Raw genomic sequence first — 22,540 nt, forward strand, 5'->3', positions numbered from 1 at the left:
CTGTGTACACATTACACAGTTCCACCAAAACACCATGTGGATGGGTCCCAATCTACACGACAACCCTAAGCACCACGCTGCTTGTCACAGGCTAACGAATGCCACCTGTCACTCACCCCATGCAGGGGCTGTCAATCACATCACACCCAAAAATGGAAAGAGGAGGGGGCAGGATCGTGCCAGACCCCTAACAAAAGCATCCTCCCATTGGTGAGTACTTGCAATGCCAGTTCTCTGAAAAGAGTAGTGATAGAGTGGGACTGATAACACAAATGACAAAAGATAGATGGATAGCGGAGGGGGGATTGATAGAGGGGAGGTGTGAAAGACTGATAACATTCACGTTCAGCTAACTTCCCTCTATTTGGGGCTGTGGTCTTGGCATAACTCATTAGGCCACTAAATTAGTGTTTTGAAGACTAAAACAACAGCATTGGTTTGGTTTATTATACTTTAAAAAGCTAATTCTACCAGACCTGACCTGTAAAAAATACTTTTGTTCGTTTAACCCAACATAGCTGCGGTCATTTATTGTTATTAAATAAAATGTTGACTTGAATAAACCACTTAATTTAGATATTATAACATGAAGTGCACTATAAAAAGTGGTAACCTGCAATTGTTATTTCAAGAAGCTATTTCTGCCTGATCTAACCCTTAAAATAAGTTTTGTAGATAATATATTCAGGTTGATTTAGTGATGTCAAATATTTTTGACTTCAGTAAAACTTTTAGATGTTACAGCATGAAGCACATTTAAGTTAACATTTTTTCAGTGTACATTTAGGTTACCTGACAACAAAGTAGTAGTGTATTTAATGCTGGTTTAAAAGACAAAAATGGAAATTTGATTATTCAGCTGGCATTCTTTAGAATTTAACACGAACAAACGTGATAGACCGTTTAATTCAATTTGACCAGACCCGCTTCTTGACAGTGTACCTATTCTCGCCTAAAGAGTTAAAATCAAGGGCTAACCTACTTCCAGAAAGAAAAACTAACATGTAGAAGGTGTGAAACGCTCTCTGTTGATTCACTTCAAGCTTTTGTTAACAGATCTTTTTCACACCTGACTATTGGCCATTCTAATGACATGACCAGCCTTTTGTCTGCACAGTGGTATGTGATGAGCACTAAATGAAGTCACACCTCTGCCCATTGTCATTATCAACTCATTAGGACATACATACTGTGGTCAATGGATTATCCTCCACTTGGCCAACCATTCATTTTTCATATTGGGTAAAAAAGCAGATATTTTAGTTTTCAGCTGTGCCTAGACACAAGTGAGGTTTATCCCTGACATGTTTCACATAATATTTCCTCCCCTTTAAAAACAAGTTTTGGACCCAGATTGTACATACTTAATAGAATACGAGTGTAGACAAGTTGGTTAATTGTTTCTGTTACATTCAAAAGATACTGTATGTGTAATTGTTACAATAAGGATTTATTGTGACTTTATTTGACCCTTTAAAATGACTTTTCTTGATGTACCCTAATGTAGTCTGGCAGTCATATCAAATAATATTCTGACTTCCTTCAGTTAATTTAGATGTTACCAAATCAATCACATTTTCTAAGTTACTTTACAAAGTGTTTTTACAGCGAAAAAAAGTACAGTCACATTGCAAAAGCAGTATCTTTAGCTTAAAAATATCTAAATATCCTTAAAACAAGAGCAATTTATTTGAAAAGTTGCCATTCAGTAATTAAGACATGAATTCAGAGAATGTATCTTGATAACATTTTTAGAAATGAACTTTTACAGTAATATTTGTGCATTGGATTTGATTTTCAGGGGCATTTTTTTTCCTCTATGAGGCCATATTTTTTAACCATTTAAAACCGTTTATGTCAAATACTTCAATTTAATTGATTCATTGATTAATACAAATTCTCGAGACTGAGGATTTATTATCTCTATGAATTAAATAAACATTATTTAATATTGTATGCCATAATGCCATAATATGTATAGACTAAGACTAAAATAGAATATTTTCATACTATATATATATATATATATATATATATATATAGTATTAAAACATTCTATTTTAGTCCTAGTATATATAGATAAATAACTATATATAACTATATGTATAGTTATATATAGTTATTTATCAGATGTTACAAATAAAGAAGAATTCACTTAGACATTGTTTAACACTTTTTGGTGGCATTTATGTCCTGAGCCTCACTAAATTTCTGAATGAAAGTGTTATTAATAATTTTCTTTATTCATCACACATTATACATTTGCACATATACAGTGAAATTCTTTATTTCACAGCTGGGGTCAGAGTGCAGGGTCAGCCATGATATGGTGCCCCTGGAGCAGATAGGGTCAAGGGCCTTGCTCAAGGGCCCAACAGTGGCATCTTGGTGGTGCTGGGGCTGGAACCCCTGATCTTCTGATCAGTAACCCAGAGCCTTAACTGCTGAGCTACCACTGCCCCATCTTGCCTCACTGTTGTCTTATCTTGTTCCATTGGCATTTTTTCCACTTGTTTTAAACATAAATCTCACTAAATATGTTATTTTATTTATTATTTTCTAACATTTTCCATAGCCACTTTGCAGTACTAGTCCAACAGACAAGTTAGATCCCAGACCATTTTTATGTCTATACTTTTAATGTTTCTTTTTTAATCTTTAAAAGGAAAGTAATATTTCAAAAACAGTGTTTACATTAAAACTGATTTTATTACATACACAACATTTACTTTTATTTACAAAGGCAACTTATGAAAATGTCTCCAGTAGGACTACACATTTTTTAAAGACATTTAACTATAGAAAATATTTCGTTGTGCTGATGTGGTAACATCTAAATTAACTGGTTTAATTCAAGTCAAAAATATAATTTAAAATAACCGAATCAACCTGACTGCATGAGGTTTTAAAGATTAATACATGTAAAAACTGCCTATTCATGTTTTAACACTGTAATGTGATGGAGGATTAACGTTGGCCTTGAAAGATTCTTTGTACCTGAAAAGAGTCTTGTAACACTAAGCCCTTCCTCTGATCATGTTTTTGTTGATTTGTATTTATTAATCTATTATTGATCTGTTTGGTTAACCACAGTGCAAACCTCAAGGATTTTAAAATGAACTCCATCAGAGTGAAACCAATTTGAATTCCACTCTCTAGGGAAATCTCCACTCATGTTGGTCTTGATTCAGGTTTTCACTGTGTAGGAGATCTGGAAAAGCTCTGCTGTCTTATCTGAAGTATGCTGGACTACTATCTCACACATTTCTCCTCTGCAAATGACTGACATCCCCTGAGCAAACAGTCTTAACCTGACCTGTCAGAACATGAGTACACCTGTATTGTGTGCAAGCAAAGAGGAAGGACAGGAGAAAGCCCAGTTTGAGAGGAACACAATTATCACAGGCCTGAGCTGCTTATCTCCAGAGATGCAGCAGAAGCTTTGCTCTTTGCTCTCCATTTTGACCATTGTGCCTAGTTGAGTAAATTTGCTCTCGGCCTAAGGGGATCTGAGCCCAACCCTGCTTCCAAAATCTCTCTTGTTTCTCTCTATATGTCAGTCTTTATCTATCTGTCTGTCAGCCCTTTTTCGGTCTCATGTTCATACAACTTCACACTAAAAGACACAAAATCTTAATAAACATTTCTAAATGAAAGGCGAAGCCATTTTGGCAAAGATAAAGAATACTTCAATACTTTTGAAAAATGAAATACTGAGACAATATGTTAAAAAATGATCGGGTGGGGCGTGAAGCATCTACATGTTTCCATTGATCATGGTATAAATATTGGGGGGGTTGTACTTGCTTGTTTTGACCCCCCTGGAAACTACGCCCCTGTTTAAACCATTTCAGAACTAAATTTTGTGAAACTCAATGAAAGTTTTAGGGGAAAATGCATGCCACCACACAGTTAAATTTAACCTCAGGATGCTATTTACTAGATAACATTAAATAGCAAGTTTCAACAACTACAAAAAACTTGTATTTCCAATGTCAGAGACCCTACACCCCCTACTATTGGGTTGTTTGCTGTGCTTTTCTTTCCAGGGCATTGGTATGTAGTATGTTTAGGAATTCTAATCTTATCTGAGTATCTCCCTACATTAACATCTGTTATGCTGCAATTACCATATACATTAGTCGACACCTGTTTCACTTAAACCTATTTAATTACACCAATTGTACTGGTTTGTTGTGGGCAAAAACAAAGTCATCCCCTTTTCAAAGAGGTTTGATGTTCCGTCACAATAACCCCAAATAGTTCATAGTAAAAAAAAAAAAAAAAAAAAAAAAAACAATGCAGTGCGCAAAAACGAAATATTCCTAAATGAATTGTCGCATTTAAAATATTGTAAAAAATAAAAAAATAAAATACGATTAAATGCATTATATATTTTATTTATTAATTGCAAAAATGCATTTATTTAAAAAAAAAATGCATTTAAAAGACAGCTAAAAACGCATCCTATTTGCATGTTTTGGCTTGTTTTGAGCGATGAATAGCCTAATTACGGACAGATAGCCCTTTTTTCACAGACTGTGATGACGCGTTTCCGCCTTATATATCAGCGTAAATCTCGCAATTTTTTTTTATATTATACATTTTTTAAAATATTGAGTATAAATTTATAACATTATGCTTTGTGTTATATTACCCTGGAATTAGTTTTAAAAACTGAATTACCACAGCTGCGAGGGGGTTTCGATTACAGCTGCTGAGAAAGTGACAGTAAATTTGGCATCTTCTCCCATTTGACTGTTTTAATCCACCGCTCTCTATTTTTTTTTAACTCTTCTGGAAAGTCATTCAAATGTAATAGTGGACTTTTTCTTTTGGTCTTGGAGCAAATGGGCAAATTAAAATAATATTTTCTGTGATCTCCCATTTTCTCCCATTCACATCTGTCGAAGTTTACCCTGCAAACGTTTACTTCCGCGTTCCAAAACCCGGAGTGAAAATGGTCTGTTAGACTACGGATTTTATAGTCTGCATAAAGGTAAAGGTTTTATATTTAATATTTATTTGACACAAAAGGGGCCAAATTTTTAAACATCTATTTTAATAAATCAGTAACAATTTATAAGAACTTCTATAATTCTTTAAACGGGTGTGCAGGCTATTACAGATCTTAAATACATAGGGTACATCCATAAAAGGATCTAAATGAAAATTTCACGACATGCCTAACTTAAACGTTTTTTTAGGCATTATAGAATAATCTAATAATTATAACATGCAAAACATGTTTGTTAATTCAGTCAAAGTGAAGTGTTACCAAAAAGTCAAACTTTCAATCCATGTTTATTACTATCTACAATAGTTTTTTTTTAGCCTACTTCCAAACATCAAATCTATTGCGAAATCAACTCAGCAAAAGTTATAACAAAAAAGTAGTTTTAATTTGTTAAAATCTCAACACGGCATTTTTTTTTTTTACCCTTTAAAACGCCTCAGACATGCACACATTAGCCTACAGTGTTGCTAATCAAATGATAATCGCTTGTCATGTCGTGTTTTGTATCGGTTTGCTCAGACAAAAAGATGAAACAGTCTCAGCAAGATGGCTAAGACGCTAATGTGCGAGATTTGAAGGTGTCTTGATGGCTTTTAGCTGTATCTGAGTTTTCCAGGTTGAGCTTTTATCAATTATAAAACGTAACCTCTAAACAAATGTAGGTTAAATAGCCTACATTCATCAAATAAAAAAATATAGCCTATATATATATTTATATATATATATTTTGGGTGCTTACATTTACACATTTAATAGAATCATTAATCAGCATATATTTTTATGTGTTTTTAATCATTACAAAATATTATTTTGATGTACCAACATCAAAACATTAACCCCATTTAAGAGCATCTCCAGAAAACGTGAATTTCAAATGGAGCCCAACTATTTTCCACTCTCCAGTAGGATAAGAGTGAGATAAGCATCATGAGTTTAAAGTCTTCTAGGGGCCGTTAAAAGGAACAACTGAGATTCTCCTTTGAAGGGATTTAGTCCCAGCAAAAGCCCAGAGATTTTGAGCTCAGCTGTCAATCAATGACACTAGCACCGCCCACTAGTGGGAATCCACCTATAAAGACAGCCTTGAACCCGAGGGATTGACATTCAAACACCAGAGCTCAGGGAGTAAGGATGCCTGCATCGCCAACAGGGTTTGGAAACTTCTTCATGGACAGAAACATCAACATGCCCGCTGGATATCAATTATTGGGCTGTCCACCTGGAATGCAACAGCCACCTCCACATCTGGTGGGCATGGGTGGGGTGCCCTTACCTTTCTCAGGAATACCAGGGTACAGCTTCATCCCTTATCCTCATCTGGGACACATGGCACACATTGTAAGTATTCTGCATCAAATAGCCTATTATGGTATCTCATGTTGAATAGATATGCATTACAGTTGAATGAAAACGGCCATGGTGAAATAATGTGTTCTTGGTGAATTTCTGTAGTCTCTATGCAGTGTATATTGTATATATAGGCCTATGTAAACAGGCTCATAGTGACCAAAACAAGATAATGCATAGTATTTATTTTGTAATTTTCTCAACCCAAATCTCTTGCTTATTTTCAGAGCAATTCCTATGACCTGAAGGCTGCATCACCTTATCATCAAGCCCTTCTCGGTCACGTACGCGGAGGACCCTATTACACTCCCTATCGCCCCATGCCTGCTGATGACCCCAGCCGGGTCACCAAGATCGCCACCCGGGAGAGCACCAGCGCTTTGAAGGCCTGGCTCAGCGAGCACCTCAAAAACCCATATCCCACCAAAGGCGAGAAGATCATGCTTGCCATCGTCACCAAGATGAGCCTCACGCAGGTGTCGACGTGGTTCGCCAATGCCCGACGCCGCCTTAAGAAGGAGAACCGGGTCAGCTGGGCTTCCAAAGGAAAGTCTGATGAGGAGGATGACGAAGAGGAGGGTGAGAGCGAAGAGGAAGAGTCCTTGCGGAAGGGCTGCACGGAGGATGAAGATGAGATTGATCCTCAAACAGTTGATGAGGAGGATATAGAGGTGTCAAAGTCCCTGGAGCAGCGTTTAGCAGAAGGACTAGAAAAGTCTGAAACATCAGAGAAGTCCGAAACACCAGGTGAAACCAAAAGAGAGGCATGTAAGCAAAACGCTGATGTGCAAAAACCCAAAATCTGGTCTCTTGCGGAAACCGCCACCTCAGATAAGAAGCCCAACGAGCTGAAACATCTTCATAGCCAGAGTCCAGACTTTGGGAAATGGTGGGATGGTTGGCCATCAAGGGACACCTACTCACCTATAAACCTTTCCACACATGACCTTCTCAAACAAAGTCATTGAAACTGTTAATCCAAGACACTAGACTTAATTTGCACTTTGAAACTTTTGAATCATCTCGAATCCAAATGCCTGGTTTAAGAACCAAAGGAGTTATGTGTAAATATTGTACCTTTATTTTGTTTAAATTATAAATGCATTTACATGATGTGCTGACTTATTTTTGCTAAAATAAAAACGTAGAAAATGTTATTTGATTTGGTCATGGTCAGTGTCAGTGATGTGGGAATTTTAAGACGATAAAATGCAAAAGAGTCGCATTCCGTGTTTGTATGATTTAAAGAATTTTAATGTCAAGAAATAGCATGTTTCTTGAATTTTTGCTTTAAAAAGGTTTTACTGTCTGGAAATTGCTTTCATTTAAGCGATATTGTTCGAAAGAAAAAAAAACTACATTGTTCCAGAAAATAAAAAATCATAATATGAAGGCTTTTAAAAGGCTGAATGCACGCAAAGCTTTTGTAAAATTGCAGCAAAAGCAATATGAACAAACAAAACCGTATTAGTAGTTACGTTAATTATTAATAACAGGAAAACAATTATTCCGCCAAGTAAAATAGTTCTATAGCCTAGCCTTACTCTGTTTGTCAGTTGCCAAGCAACGTAGAACATTGGCGCATTAATATCGGAGAATATTTCGCATTAATATGGAATTCAACAAATGTGTCGTCACCACTAGTCAGAACTCCTTTGAACGCCGCTCATTAGTATGTTAATAGGCTAATATCCGAAATAGCCTAAACAATTCAGTTCATTAGCCTAACCGTACGCTATCTACGGTTGCCAAGCAACGTAGAGATTTGGCGCATTAATAACGATTCAATATGTGCGGTCACAGGTATCGGCTACTTTACAACGACTTCGAACGCGACATCAAGTCAGAGTTTAAACTGGGATCTTTCCGTTTTATAACAGTAGTTTTAACTCAGTAAACCCTTCAGAAGAAAATAACTTAACTCTATATATGATAATTGCCGTTCAAGAGGAATTCTCCGATTTGGCGCGTTTCACTTCAAGGCTGGATTTAGGCTTCATGTTATCAGTGAGGACACTACTATTAAAGGATTTGCATATCTAGCTCTGATCTGTAAAAAACAATCCAAAACAGCGCGGATTAAGGACATGAATGGTTCCGATTTAAAGTGTGATAATTAAGATTATTCTCCTGTTTAGTCACGACTTGACAGACTAAATAAGTGCCGGAGGCCGCTACCTTTACCCTCATTTAGTACTCAAAGATAGGTGATATGGGATCAACCCTGAACAAAGTGACTTATGAGAAAATTAACGGTAATAAAACTCATGAAATTAAAACTGAACATTAACATCCTGTTAAAATCAGATCCATTCAATCAATCAACCTAACATGCAGTTCTGAATGTGCAAATATTAGATTTAAACAGTTACTACTTTTATGGAACAGACTTGAAGTCCAAAAAAAATTCATTAAAAGTAAAAATGAAAATTATGATCAAGTAAAGATTTCCAACCAAACAATTTTGAATTTCCGACTAATAGGTTATGCCAAAATGGATACCAAATGTTCAAATGAAATACCAAATAAACTGAACTATCAAGAGATGGGGCAACACGAATCTGGCACCATTTGGTTTCTTATTATACAGTAAATCTCTCTGACACAAACACACCAATGGGATTAGGCCCTAAGGACAATATTCTGTTTTTGTGGCCTTCCCTCTGCACAAAGAATGATAAAAGGAAAACTCTTCCTTGCCAATCACTGAGGCCTCCATGTAAATGCAAAGGCCTGTGGCCTGTTAATCCAAGGATAATGAGAAAACCTCTGGGTATAAAAAAGGAGGCCCTCCCACCCGCACCCCCCAAGCACATAGTCACAGCTAACACACACTGGGCACAACAATCTCCACCATGCCCCCTTTACAGTGGCCCAAATGATGTGTAATCCCAGTCTAAACATGACAGGCAAAAGGCTGTGATTGTGAGATAAGGATTGAGGTGTTGAACAATAGTGCGAGAAACAAAGCCTAAGGCTGCCAATGTGTCCCATAAGAGTTTCCAGCTCCAAGCATATGGTTATATACTTTAGGCAGTGTAGCTTTATTTATAGCTCAACAAACTACTTTTGTTTTTATACAGCAATATTCATGAACAGAATTACCTGAATACTCGGGTCAAAATGCATGCAACAAAACTACAAAACAAATGTAGCATTTTCAAGTGGAGATGGACTAAGGAAAAACAGTACATTGTAATGGTTACAGTGAGCAAATGTGAAGCTGAATATTGAATTAATGTTTTCAGGTAAAGCGAAGATTTGCTTCCAATTGGTCTTCTCTCTATATTCTTTCCATACACGTTTATTTTTAAAAATAGCAACAGCGGCCTCCTGTGGACAATTGGAGTATTTCACAATTCTACTCTTCAATACACAAGAGTGACATGTGAAATTCAGTTTCACACCATCACGATTTGTCTGTAGCTTCTCTATGGACATTTGACACCTCATACTGTAAGTGAATGAGTGTATTATTTACAGATAGATGCATGTCAAAGTTTTCACACCCTGCTAATTTAATCTGTAAAAAAAAAAGTTACTGTAGTCTGAAATATAACGTAAGAAATAACACTCAACGAAACAGTATGTACGTACAATGGAACAACAACAAGTACAACATGTTAATAAAGACTAACTAAACAACTGTACATAAACTACACAAACAAACACTTTAAGCAAAATTATGTTTGTTTTTTTACCTTTTTTAAATGATGTAAAATGATGTTTTTGAACTACATTATTCTACTTTTATTATTCAAAATGTTCAGTCCTGAATTCAGCGTACTGGTTGAAATTTGAGCAAGCACTTGAGTTTAAAGGAAGTTAGGCTCAATCGACAGCATTTGTTAATTACCATGTTGATTACCATAATTTTTTTCTTAAAAAAAACAACAACAAAAAAAAACAAATCTGGGTTACAGTGCAACACTTACAGTTGAAGTGAATGGGGCCAATTAGTAAACGTTAAAATCTGTAAACGTAAAAAAGTTATATCCATTTTAAACCGTTACCATAACAACGTAAAGCCGTAAACCCTGTAATCCCACAAAAATGACAATTTAAACAACTTTACAGCTCAAATAATTCACAGATTTAACAGAAGAATTAATGTAAGTGCTTTTATGAAATTATAAGCTTCATATTTCTGCCTTTAAATCCTCCAAAAATTGTCCCCATTCACTTCCACTGCAAACGCCTCACTGTTAACTCAATCTAGCTTTTTTTAAAGAAAACGAGCCATTTTTTGTGGTAATCAACATTACTCCACAAATGTTGTCGATTGAGCTGAACTTGCTTTGAACCCGGAACATTCCTTTAAGTGCAATTGGATTCACAGGTCTAGTAGTTCCTGCTTCTTTTTACCCCTCTATCCTACACAACTCTAACCTTCTTTCTTTGTATACTTTAAGGATAAGACAAGGCTAGTGTTACTCCCTTAATGTATGCATGGAGGCTATGCTAGCTTAAAAACCCTCAAACGCCATTACAATCCATCACTGTTTCTATTTTACTTTTGTTTGTTTCTAAATAGTTTTGAATGCTTTTTATTTTTAACTTGTATTTATTGTGTTCCTCAACTGCGAGGTAACAGCAGCATTTCGTCACAATTACAGGATGCTATTGGAGCGGCAAACACTTTCAGCTGTAGTGAAATTCACATAAAGTTCACTCTCTGTCTGTTTGCAAACACAAAGCTCATCCCAAGGCCCTACTGTTTCAGCCCTTAATGTAACACTTTGAAGACTCCAAAACAAAGTAATGGTAATGTGAATATTGTGACATGCTAGTTTGTTGTACAGTACTTTAGGGATGTTTAGAGTACGCCAGTGATTTATAACATAATGCTCTGTATGTTGAGGATTGCATCATGCTGCGAGCACAGATTTCTGTGCTATTTAGAAGAAAGTGCTCCCTGTTTCAGAACTTGCAATGATAGAGTGTTTGCCATCTTCTTGTTCTACAACATTTCCATTTTCAGTCACGTTACTTGACGAGGGGCTCACAGGTTCACTGTTGTCAATGTCCTCCTGAGGCTGTTGGATAAATGGCTGGTCCCCTCTCTCCCTAACAGCTTGATTGTCTCCGTTTTGAATTATGCCTATACCCACTATGGGGTCTTTGGGGATCTATAAAGAAAAGAACCATATATAATAATCTCCACACATGGGAAATACCTATTTTGTTTTTCTAGTTTTAAGGTAATACATTTTTGAAGGGCTTTTGTATAGTATTGCATGTGACTGGGTGGTGAACTTTTACCCTATTCCATCCAATTTTACCTAGAGGAAAGAACAAAAACAGCAATTGTTGATAAATGCCTCTTAAAAATACTTTGTTGCATGCAATATGTATTGTGAATTTTAGATGATCAAAGTGAAGTCTATTGTGACGAGCAGTACACACAGCAGCATTACAGCACTTACGTTTTCTGATGTATATCATAAGAACTACGGCTGTGACGATTAACAACAGAACTCCTCCAACTAAGAACAAAATGGCAACTCTGTCAGAGGGTGTACCCTGCACTGAAATGTGAAAAACAAAACATGCATCAAATTGAGAAGAAATATCTATAATACGGATATTTAAAACATTACTATTTTGGAAGATTCTCACAAGAAAGTGTCCTCCTGGTCCTTTTTACTTATAATAAATACACAAATAAGAAATTATATTTTGCATTCAGAGAATGAACCTTATTTTAGGGCCATGAAGTTTTTTTACATTGTAATGACAGTTGCGCACATTTTACATTAAAACATTTTCTTAAAGGAATAGTTCACCTAAAAATGAAAATGTTCTCATCATTTACTCACCCTCATGCCATCCAAGATGTGCATGACTTTCTTTCATGACTTTCTTTCATGACTATCTGCTGAACTCAAATGAAGATTTTATGAAGATTTTCTCAACTTTGTAGGTCCATACAATGTAAGTGAATGGGTGCCAAAATTTTGAATATCCATAATCCACAAAAGGGCAGCATAAAAGTACTCCAGACAACTCTAGTGGTTAAATATATTTCTTCAGAAGAAATATGATAGGTGTGGGTGAGAAACAGATCAATATTTAAGTTTTTTTTAACTATGAAATTTCCTCCCTCCTCAGTCAATCTCCACTTCACTTTCACATTCTTCTTTTTTTTCCTTTTTTTTTTTTTGGTGATTCATATTCTTCGTCCTTATTGCCCCCTACTGGACAGGGAGGAGAATTTATGAAAAAAAATGACAAAGGGATAGTTCACTAAAAAAATGAAAATTCTCTCATGATTTACTCACACTCTTGGCATCCCAGATGTGTATGACTTTTACGTTAATGAAGAATATCTCAGCTCTGTAGGTCCTCACAATGCAAGTGAATGGGTGCCAGAATTTTGAAACTCCAAAATCCACATAAATGGAGCATAAAAGTAATCCATATGGCTCCAGTGGTTAAATTCATGTGTTCAGACATAATATTATAGGCGTGGGTGAGAAACAGTTAAATATTTAAGTCATTTTTTAACCTAAACTCTCCTCCCTGCCCAGTAGGCGGCAATATGGACGTAGAATGTGAATCACCAAAATCAGGAGAAAGTGAATGTGAAGGACTTAAATATTGATCTGTTTCTCACCCACACCTATCATATCGCTTCAGAAGACATGGGTTTAACCACCAGAATCGTCTGGAGTACTTTTATTTTGCCCTTATGTGGATTTTGGAGCTTCAAAATTTTGGCATCCATTCACTTGCATTGTATGGACCTATAGAGCTAAAATATTCTTCAAAAAATCTTCATTTGTGTTCAGCAGAAGAAAGAAAGTCACACATCTGGGATGGTATGAGGGTGAGTAAATGATGAGACAACATTCATTTTTGGGTGAACTAACTAACACTTTAAAAATTGATCTGTTTCTCAACCACGTCTATCATATTGTGTCTGAAGATACGGATTTAACCACTGGAGTCATATGGATTACTTTCATGTCCTTTATGTGAATTTTGGAGCTTCAAACTTTTGGCACCCATTGACTTGCATAGTGAGGACCTACAGTACTGAAATATTCTTCTAAAAAACTTAATTTGTGTTCTGCAGAAGAAAGAAAGTTATACATATCTGGGATGCCAGGAGGGTGAGTAAACCATGAGAGAATTTTCATTTTTGGGTGAACTATCCCTTTAAGTATGAAGTGATTTGGGGTTTAATACTGACCAGGATATAGTCTTGTGAGAATCACCCAATTCTAAATATTACATTAACATGTTATTGAGATGATAAAGGCAGCAAACAAATGTTGCAATAAGGAACCAGAGTCTACCCACACAACTCTCAAGTTTCACTACTGTACTCTCAACGGCCACATTAAATCTATTAGATGTGCATGTGCTGACCACTATCAGAGTCAAACACAAGCTCATATACAACACTGCATGTTGAAAATATTTAAGTGACTTTATGAAACAACAAGCCTACAATTATAATAAGCAGACATAGCAACACTGTTATTTTTATGTATTTTTTTCAAGATATTAAGAGATGTCATTGTTGTAGACTCTAATCGTTGAACTTTTTACACTAAACGAAAGAATGAAGAACTCTTGGCAGTGCAATACTGCAAATATCGTAAGACAAATTTCTTGTTCTATTCCTAATTTCCAAATTGCTTTGGATTAAAGCGTCTGCTAAATGATTAAACGTACAATCTACTCACCACAGGTCCTGTCTGATGTTAAATTGCCAGAAGTGCCTTGAACATATCCATCTTTACATCTAGAGGCAGGAACAAAAATGAATTTAAATAAATGATAGGCAAAAAAAAAAAAAACTATTTAGCATCTTGCTGAAAGTATCATACAAAAACCAGACCTATTTAAAATGAAGTTTTTTTTTTATTCTGTTTGGTAATGCTTGTGGTGCAGAAGTTACACATTTCATTTGATAATTTAACAAGAAGATAGGAGTGTAACCCTCTTACAATGCATGACAATAATGCTAATTTAGACAAAAATGCAAAGGAAACAGAAAGCTGTTACATACTTTGTCCATTCATGGCAGATGCTGGCTGAATCATGTGTGGAAAATGTTCCATCTTTACATGCTTCACACACAGTATCACTTATTGATGTCCCTGTGAAGATACAGGGAAACAAAGAGCAAAGATTACAGTTAGTTGGTGTTTGTTAAGCATTAATGACTTTACAATGAATAAGCCACAAATCTAAAATTGATTTAGTTAGATTTGTGAACTTTCACTTAGTACTCTTTCATAACATGTAATCATCAAAATCTTTATCGTTACAGTCATCAGAACAAAACAGAAAAAGAATCACATAATTATTGACGTATCACACATATATGGCATATATCTTGAATGTTTTCATAAAATGTTTTAATTAGTTTTTCATGACCATTTTCCACTGTATTTCTGACCCTTACAATTAAACTAGTGGTCGACCTATATATCACAGAGGCCGGTAAATAGGCCGATATTTGGTATTTTAAAATTATCAGTATTGGCAGATACACTTTCCTGTTTTGCCGATCCGTTTCTTAAGCAACGACGGTGCCAAGAATCGCGTGCTTGCACGTGAAGGAGCCATCTGAGACATGTCAATGACCAATCACAGTTCATTTTGTTGTTACTTGCTATCGTGTTACAGAGTGGTGTGCAACACTGTCTCATTTAAACGGTCCCACACGTGCAAACAAACTTTTTTCACGAAGTTAAAGTTTTGTGTGCCATTTTCAGTAAATATATTGCTAAATAAAAATATTTTTTAAAAAATTCAAGCCAATTTATGCATAGGTTATTTACGATCGTATTAAATTGTGTGATAATCTGCACTGTATCGGCCAGCCTCCTCTCTGGATATCGGCCTTCAAAAAAAACAAAAAACATCTCAGTCAACCACTACATTAAAGGGGCTGTTTTTTGCTCCCATACCTTCAAGACTTCTATGCATTTGTGGGGTTTGAACCTGCAACCTTTCAATGATTATAACATCTCTAAATAACATCTCAAATGTTAGTCTAAGGGATCTGACATCAAATCAGACATATGTTATGCACAGTTCCAAACAGAATCAACACAAATCAGCAGTTGTATATATACATAAAAAGCTGTCTCACTAGACAGCATGTATACAAACCATATTTGACGATTCTCTGTCCTGGCTTGCAAACTGTATGTTTCCTACAAGTGCTGCAGTCATCCTCTGCTGAACAGTAGTATCCATGTTTGCATTGGCATTTGCTTAGTTCGGTCTTACTTGGATTACTTTGTGGCAGAAAATTTAAATCTGAATTAAAAAGAAGAGCAAGAGGACAGAATGAGAGACCTTGAAGACATGTAGAATGCTTTAGCATCACCTGAATTTTTGTATGTCATTTTTTCAGTGTTAAAATACTTTCTCCTATCCCAAGCTAATATGCAGAGACAACTATAATTATGACGTTCATAGATTGAAACCTTTGAATAGAGTAAACACTGTGGCCCTGACAAAATATTGTTTTGTTTATTTGAACAGCCTGACACAGCAACACTTGCTCAACCAAAGGTGTGAGTTTAGGGTGGGACTATCTGTTTGTTGAACCAAAGTAAGATGAGGTGTGTGTTTGGGAAACCATTTTGAAAACAGTCATTCTTTATTGCAGTTCAATGTTGTATCACTGGTGGTGCATAAATTACACAATTAATATTTTGAAGCTATTTATAATTGCTCACAATCTTAAATTAAAAATATATTCAAACAATTAACTAAAAATGGCCAGAGACCACACTCTAACGTTTATAAATCAAAATAGCATTTTAATAGTTTAGTTTAGTGTTCACATATGTGCACTCACTCATGTCACAGCTTGGTTGACGTTCACATTTGGTCTCGCGTGTGTAGCTGCTCTGATATTCTCCGTCTAGACACTCCTGACAGCGGGGGTCTTCACAATTATCATCCACCAACATCCTCTTACCTGTGACACACTCACAGTAACTACTCACTTCCACTCACAATCTACTAAGAGAGACATCTTTAGAAAAAGACAAAGATGTAGCTAAATATGGTGGTATACCATACATTGAAAGTAACATGTGAAGCATTATTCACTAGCTGAAGTAAGGTTTGACCAACTGCAATGCTCACATTTAAAATAAGATCAAGGTAACTAAGCAGACTATTATTGTGTATACTGTATTCTGATTTTTTTTTTTTTTAAAAAGAAGGTTACATGGTGATTCTTCCCCTAGACCATGCAAATATATTCACAATCTGGCACCATACTGAATTACACCTTGTCAAACAAATTTCCATATGTTTTGACAACATTTACCTGGTCCACACATCTTGCAGCATTTATCTGCCTTCATATAATGTGTTTGATCTTCACAGGACAACACAAGGTAAAACAGCTTGGTCTGTTGATGGTAAATGCAAAAGGAATGTTATGAAGAAATTCAATAAAGGCTGACAGAAATTCTGTTTTTCAGATTCAACTCAATTGGTAGACAGACACATTATTAACTCATGTTCTGTTGAGGTTATGTATGCTTTACATGCTGTAATAATAACAGTAGTCATTTTTAAGTTAAAGGAACTAGCCAAGTTCACCAAAAAATGAAAATTCTCTCATCATTTATTTACTCTCCTCATGCACTCCGAGATGTGTATGACTTTCTTTCTTCTGCAAAACACAAATTAAGATTTTTAGAAGAATATTTCAGCTCTGTAGGTCCATTCAATGGAAGTAAATGGTGGACAGAACTTTTAAGCTCCAAATATCACATAAAGGCAGCATAAAAGTAACCCATAAGACTCCAGTGGTTAAATCCATTTCTTCAGAAGTGATATGTTTGGTGTGGCTTAGAAACAGATATATATTCAAGTCATTTTTTTTACTATAAATCTCTACTTTTAAACAGCGTTCTTAAGAGTTCTTCTTCTTTTGTTTTTAGTGATTCGCATTCTTAGTGCATAGCACCACCTACTGGTCAGGGCTGGTAAAAGGAGATTTGTTTGTAAAATGGACTTAAATATTGGTCTGTTTCTTACCCACATGGGTTTAACCACTGGAGTCATATGGATTACTTTTATGCTGCCTTTATGTACTTTTTTCAGAGCTTCAGTGTTTTGGAACCTGTTGACTTGCATTGTACGGACCTACAGAGATGAAATATTCTTCTAAAAATCTTCGTTTGTGATCAGTAGAAGAAAGAAAGTCATTCACATCTGGGATGGCATGAGGGTGAGTAAACGATCAGAGCATTTTTATTTTTGAGTGAACTATCCCTTTAATTTTGTATTGTTCCTTAAATTCTGTATTTTACACTTAAGACTTATTGAAACCCCAGAAAAACAGATATTGTTGGAGATTGACCATTTGTTAGTTTGACTACCAAGCAGGCATGCACTTCACATAACTTCTAATTTTTATACAAGTAGTAATACTATTCCTGTTTGTTGTCAACTTAATCTTTAATTTTTTTAATCAATAAAACAAATCTGGAATTTAATGCTAGAATATATAAGTAACAATTACAGATTGGTAGCATGTGGAAATCCAATACATTTATTCATGTTTCACGCCTGTATGATACCTCAAATACAGAACTAATGCAACATTTTCATAATTATTCATTCAGTGTCATTCATAGAGGAGAATGTTCATAAAGGATTTGAACAATGTCATCAAGTTCAAATCTGCTTAATAATCAGTTATTTTATTCAAAACTTGTTAAAGTCAATAAGTATCAACCCAATATTTAAAGGTTTCTGTGTTTCTCAAATAGACTTGTGGTCTCAGATACCCCCAAACATAACATAACATGATGGTATATAAAAACTGAAACTATACTGCTGCAAAGACCAAATGGAAAGTCCCTGACTTTCCCAACCATCATGACTGATTTTATGGACTTGCCACAAAAACTTTGCATAACTGAATGCTTCAAAACATTATTTAACTATAAATAATGCAATTGTTTCCATACCTCACTTAGATATTCGGACAAGTCTTTATATATTCCTTCCTTACAATCCTATAGTACTTAAATCGAAAGTGAAAGTAAAGCCAGCTTAAATACTGTATATGTCATTCTTTCAATCCCATAAAAAAAAACCAGCTCCGTTCTAACAATAGCAAAAATGTTGCATTGTTTATTCACAATGTTCAAATGTAACTGACAACATTCCACGAACATTCATGAGCAGTAACACGCATTAAAATAACACAAGCGAGGATAACAATCACTTACCACGAGACAAAGACTGAAAACTGTCCTCATGATGGCAATATCTGTCGAAAAGGATCTTTGTAACTAACTGTTAAATGCTTACAAACAGATTAAGGTCTTAACAGGCTGTTGCAGCTCTATTAAACCACACATTCAACGACGTGAAAGGGGGTTTCTTCCTCCAAACACGCCCACAATGACATGTGACCATTTCCTCAGCAATTCCAAGTGTGAGTGAGAGTACTAACGTTTGACATGTACCCCGATTAAAACCACTGTTAGCCTATTTCTGGGGGAATACCACACATAATATCCCTGCTACTTTAAAGCAAATGCAGCACAACAATAGGGGTGTAAATCTGACGTTTCATCACGATACGATCTTATATCGATTCTCTTGGCCTGCGATCCGATATTTGCCCATACTTCAAAGTCTGCCGCGATACGATTTGATTCGATTCAGGGGCCTGCGATCGATATTCCGATATTATGTGTCTATTGTACACAGTCAGTAATAATAATAATTATAAATGTTTGCCCTCAAATGCAACCAAAATATAATTTGAATATTTTTTTTTTAGCTCTCTGAAAAGAGCAAATTTAGTATCCACATTGGGACATCCACAACAAAATAAGGTACTTAAGATGTTGGAAAAAATTATACAGATAATAATATAAAAAATAATGTCACACACAAGTGACCATCAATCATTTGATTACAGCTTATTTTTCAGTTTAATCCAATTCAAAGTACTTACATACCATGACTTGTTTCCAACTATCCGTACTATCTGCGATTTTCTTGGCTACAGCTTCCACAGTTTTAATGAAAAATTCTGTTACAGTTAACTGGGATAAATGTTAATAAGGGTGTTGATGTGTAGATGTGTAAAGTCTTATAACTGATGCTAGTGCTGAGCAGGTGATTTTACTTTCCCTCATAAGTGCTGTGTGAACAGCCCCTTACTTGTCTCAATGACTGCGAATGAAAATTATCTTATTATTTATTCACCTTCACGCCATCTCAGATGTGTATGGCTTTCTTTTTTCAGCAGAACACAAACAAAGATTTAAAGAGGAATATCTCAGCTCTGTAGGTCCATACAATGCAAGTGAATGGGTGCCAAAAATCTGAAGCTCCAAAATCCACATAAGGGCCACATAAAAGTACTACTGATGAATCTGGTGGTTAAATTAATATCTTCTGAAGCAATATAATGTTGTTGGTGAGAAACAGATCAATATTTAAGTCTTATTTCCTTCGCTTTCACGTTCTCCTTCTGTTTTTGGTGATTCACATTCTTCGTGCATATCGCCCCCCACTGGGCAGGGAGGAGAATTTATGACAAAAAATGACTTAAATATTGATCTGTTTCTCAACCACACCTATCATATTGTGTCTGAGCACATGGATTTAACCACTGGTTTACTTTTATGTTCCCTTTATGTGGATTTTGGAGCTTCAAAATTTTGGGCACCATTCACTTGCATTGTATGGACCTACAGAGCTGAAATATTCTTCTAAAAATCTTAATTTGTGTTCTGCTGAAGAAAGAAAATCATACACATCTGGGAAGGCATGAGGCTGTGTAAAATTTTGGGTGGAATATCCCTTTAACCACCAGTCAGAAAACTTGGGAGGAGGCTTTAACCAGTGGTGCGAGTTTGGGGCAAGACTACTTGTTTGTTTGTATACAGGAAGCCAGTGGCAATGTCTGGGAAATGTGTTTGGAAAAAAATCAAATTTTCTAATTTTTTTGCTTTGTGCTGCTCATGGAGAAGAAATTGTTTATAGCAGCTTCTTGTTAGAATAAGTAATGATAATATTGGTAAAGTTATCTCACTAATTGACAGAAAGAAGTTTTTCCAGTTTTGTGACCACCCATTTGTGGAAATTGGAAAACTAAATTATATTATAGCCAACAAACACACATTAGAATTTAGAACATAAAGTCAAACTTTAGAATGGTTTATCTGTCTGTCTACTCCATGACAGAAAGAACTTCCCAGATTCCATCACCAAGGAAGTTTACTTTCACTTCCTCTTGTCAACAAAAACCGTTACTGAGTCACCCATTGCGGAAAACCTTTCCTGCTTATCTGGAAGTGACTTATCAGGATTTTAAAAATGTATCTATTTTCAATTTTTTATTTAGTTCCATTATTTATTGATTTATTTTTTTCCAATGTATTGTCCCAACCTTTATTATGAACAGTAAATGATCAGTTTTGAAAATAAATGTCATTGGCTGTTGTAAAAAGTAATCCGGCTAAATTTGCGTAGCATTACAAACAAGTCTGGGCAAGCTGACTTCTATCTAATAGTCTATTTTGTGGCAAATTTAATGTGAACACACAGAAAATGTAAATAACATTTAAACATGTTGTTATGGGTAGGTATTTTATTTTATTTTTTTAACCAAAGCGGCTTACACAAAGTGCAAATATTGTGTGAATGACAATTGAATGTTAAGATGATTTCTTAATTCCCAAGGGTATTATAAATATAATAAATAATAATTATGATGCAAGTATCAAGTAGCTTATAATAAGTATACAGTAGCCTATACATGACTCTTGGAATTTCATTTTTTTAGTTCATGTTATTTTTCTGTTATTTCATGTGTTTCCTTTTTCATTTTAACTTAGAACATAAAATGTGTCGTTTACATAAGATCATTTGAGTTTCAAATCTCTCCTGTACTTAGTGTCGTTTTTATGTGTGTGTAGGTCTATGTGTGTGTGTTTACTAAAATTTTACTCGTGCTAAATAAACAAGCAACTAATGTGACATTACAACAAAATTCTGGAAGCAAGAGAGTTGAGATAATGTTCCAGCATGACACGTAACAAGAAATAGTTGACACTTGTCCACTTTAGGTATGAGAAAAGAGCAGATTAGCAAAACCACAGATATATTCAACATTGGTTAAGAGCTATACAAACACCAGCCAAACAAACAGGTGAATCCCGCCCATGCTGTAGAGCTCTCCCTTATAAAACAGCTTTGAAGAATCGACAGACAGCAGAAAACCCCCCATGCTATAAGGAAGTTGCTCTACAGGGAATATACACATGAGTAGTTTTGGGGACATACTGTGGTGGATAAGGAGAAATGCTCTCTAAACAATGACACAATTGACCATTTTATCGGGAAATTCATAATGGCTTGGAAGATCTAAATAGAGCAGAGAAAAAGATTCACTGTCTCACATCCTCACAGGGTATAGACAAGCTAAGAAATATCTGAGGCATGAAATACTGTAATTAAACATTAGTGAAAAACCCTTCAGTCCCAGGGGAAGCAGTTCAGAGAATACAAGCGTCACATTTTAGTGTTAAGCCAGTTGTGAGAGGAAGTCAGGTTTTTCTCTTTCACGACACTACACATCCAGATTTGAAGCACTGGTTATGATAAAGGAGAGAACAGGGCTAGTTTTCACATTGGGGAAGTTGTCACAAAGGCTACCTCAGTTATACATGCTTGTTTTCTCTAGCAGTGGTTTTTTATATTGGTTTCAAAACACCTAGTTCAAATATGTCTTAAATTACAAAGATATACAGATGTGAGATAAATTACTGTATGTAAATTCCTGTTTACTCTAGCAGTAGTTTTGTATTTGTTCTAAATTATGAACATATAGCCTAAAGAAAAAGTCTTCCCTATTTACAGTAAATTAAAACGAATAGAAAATAAAAAGTCAACAATAACAAACATGTAGGCTACTGTACAAATAGGTAAGGTGTCATTTGCAATGTTTGACATTTATGAATAGTACTGGTATACAAAACATATGCCAAATTAGACCATTTAGAATACACTTTACACAGAGCACATATTTAGAAAGGAATATTGTGTATGTGCTCTGAACTTGAGTAATACTGTAAAAGCAAATGAAAAAGGATGAAAACACTTCCATTTTCACCGTCAGCTATTTATAAACAGGTGTGAATTGACAGCTTCTTA

General features: G+C 35.3%; 2 protein-coding genes across 5 annotated transcripts; one reads left to right on the plus strand and one right to left on the minus strand.

Annotated features, from left to right (window-relative positions):
• LOC127418815 (iroquois-class homeodomain protein IRX-1-like) lies at positions 1-8,611 on the plus strand. 4 transcript variants are annotated; one of them, XM_051659661.1, is made up of 3 exons: positions 1-210; positions 3,160-6,355; positions 6,592-8,611. In XM_051659661.1, exons 2-3 carry the CDS (start codon positions 6,149-6,151, stop codon positions 7,330-7,332), a joined length of 948 nt encoding a protein of 315 aa, XP_051515621.1. In that variant the 5' UTR covers positions 1-210; positions 3,160-6,148; the 3' UTR covers positions 7,333-8,611. The 4 variants fall into 4 exon arrangements, with proteins under 4 accessions (XP_051515621.1, XP_051515620.1, XP_051515622.1 ...); XM_051659660.1 differs by having other exon boundaries at positions 3,192-6,355; XM_051659662.1 differs by having other exon boundaries at positions 3,207-6,355.
• A 1,638-nt stretch (positions 8,612-10,249) lies between these two features.
• LOC127418819 (tumor necrosis factor receptor superfamily member 5-like) lies at positions 10,250-18,745 on the minus strand. The gene is made up of 9 exons (XM_051659666.1): positions 18,595-18,745; positions 16,674-16,758; positions 16,194-16,316; positions 15,497-15,646; positions 14,385-14,475; positions 14,059-14,117; positions 11,791-11,892; positions 11,627-11,646; positions 10,250-11,493 (listed from the first exon to the last, which is right to left on the minus strand). Exons 1-9 carry the CDS (start codon positions 18,622-18,624, stop codon positions 11,263-11,265), a joined length of 891 nt encoding a protein of 296 aa, XP_051515626.1. The 5' UTR covers positions 18,625-18,745; the 3' UTR covers positions 10,250-11,262.
• Positions 18,746-22,540: the final 3,795 nt, after the last annotated feature.

The sequence above is a fragment of the Myxocyprinus asiaticus genome, chromosome 28 (genome assembly GCF_019703515.2).
Source record: "Myxocyprinus asiaticus isolate MX2 ecotype Aquarium Trade chromosome 28, UBuf_Myxa_2, whole genome shotgun sequence".
In the NCBI taxonomy this organism is placed as follows: Eukaryota; Metazoa; Chordata; class Actinopteri; order Cypriniformes; family Catostomidae; genus Myxocyprinus; species Myxocyprinus asiaticus.

Coding starts and splice junctions, on each gene's coding strand:
- LOC127418815 (XM_051659661.1), top strand. CDS start 6,149: ATGCCTGCATCGCCAACAGGGTTTGGAAACTTCTTCATGGACAGAAAC. Junction 6,356..6,591: donor TGGGACACATGGCACACATT/GTAAGTATTCTG, acceptor GCTTATTTTCAG/AGCAATTCCTATGACCTGAA.
- LOC127418819 (XM_051659666.1), bottom strand. CDS start 18,624: ATGAGGACAGTTTTCAGTCTTTGTCTCGTG. Junction 16,759..18,594: donor TTTTCAGTCTTTGTCTCGTG/GTAAGTGATTGT, acceptor TACCATCAACAG/ACCAAGCTGTTTTACCTTGT. Junction 11,494..11,626: donor GTAAAATTGGATGGAATAGG/GTAAAAGTTCAC, acceptor TTTTCTTTATAG/ATCCCCAAAGACCCCATAGT.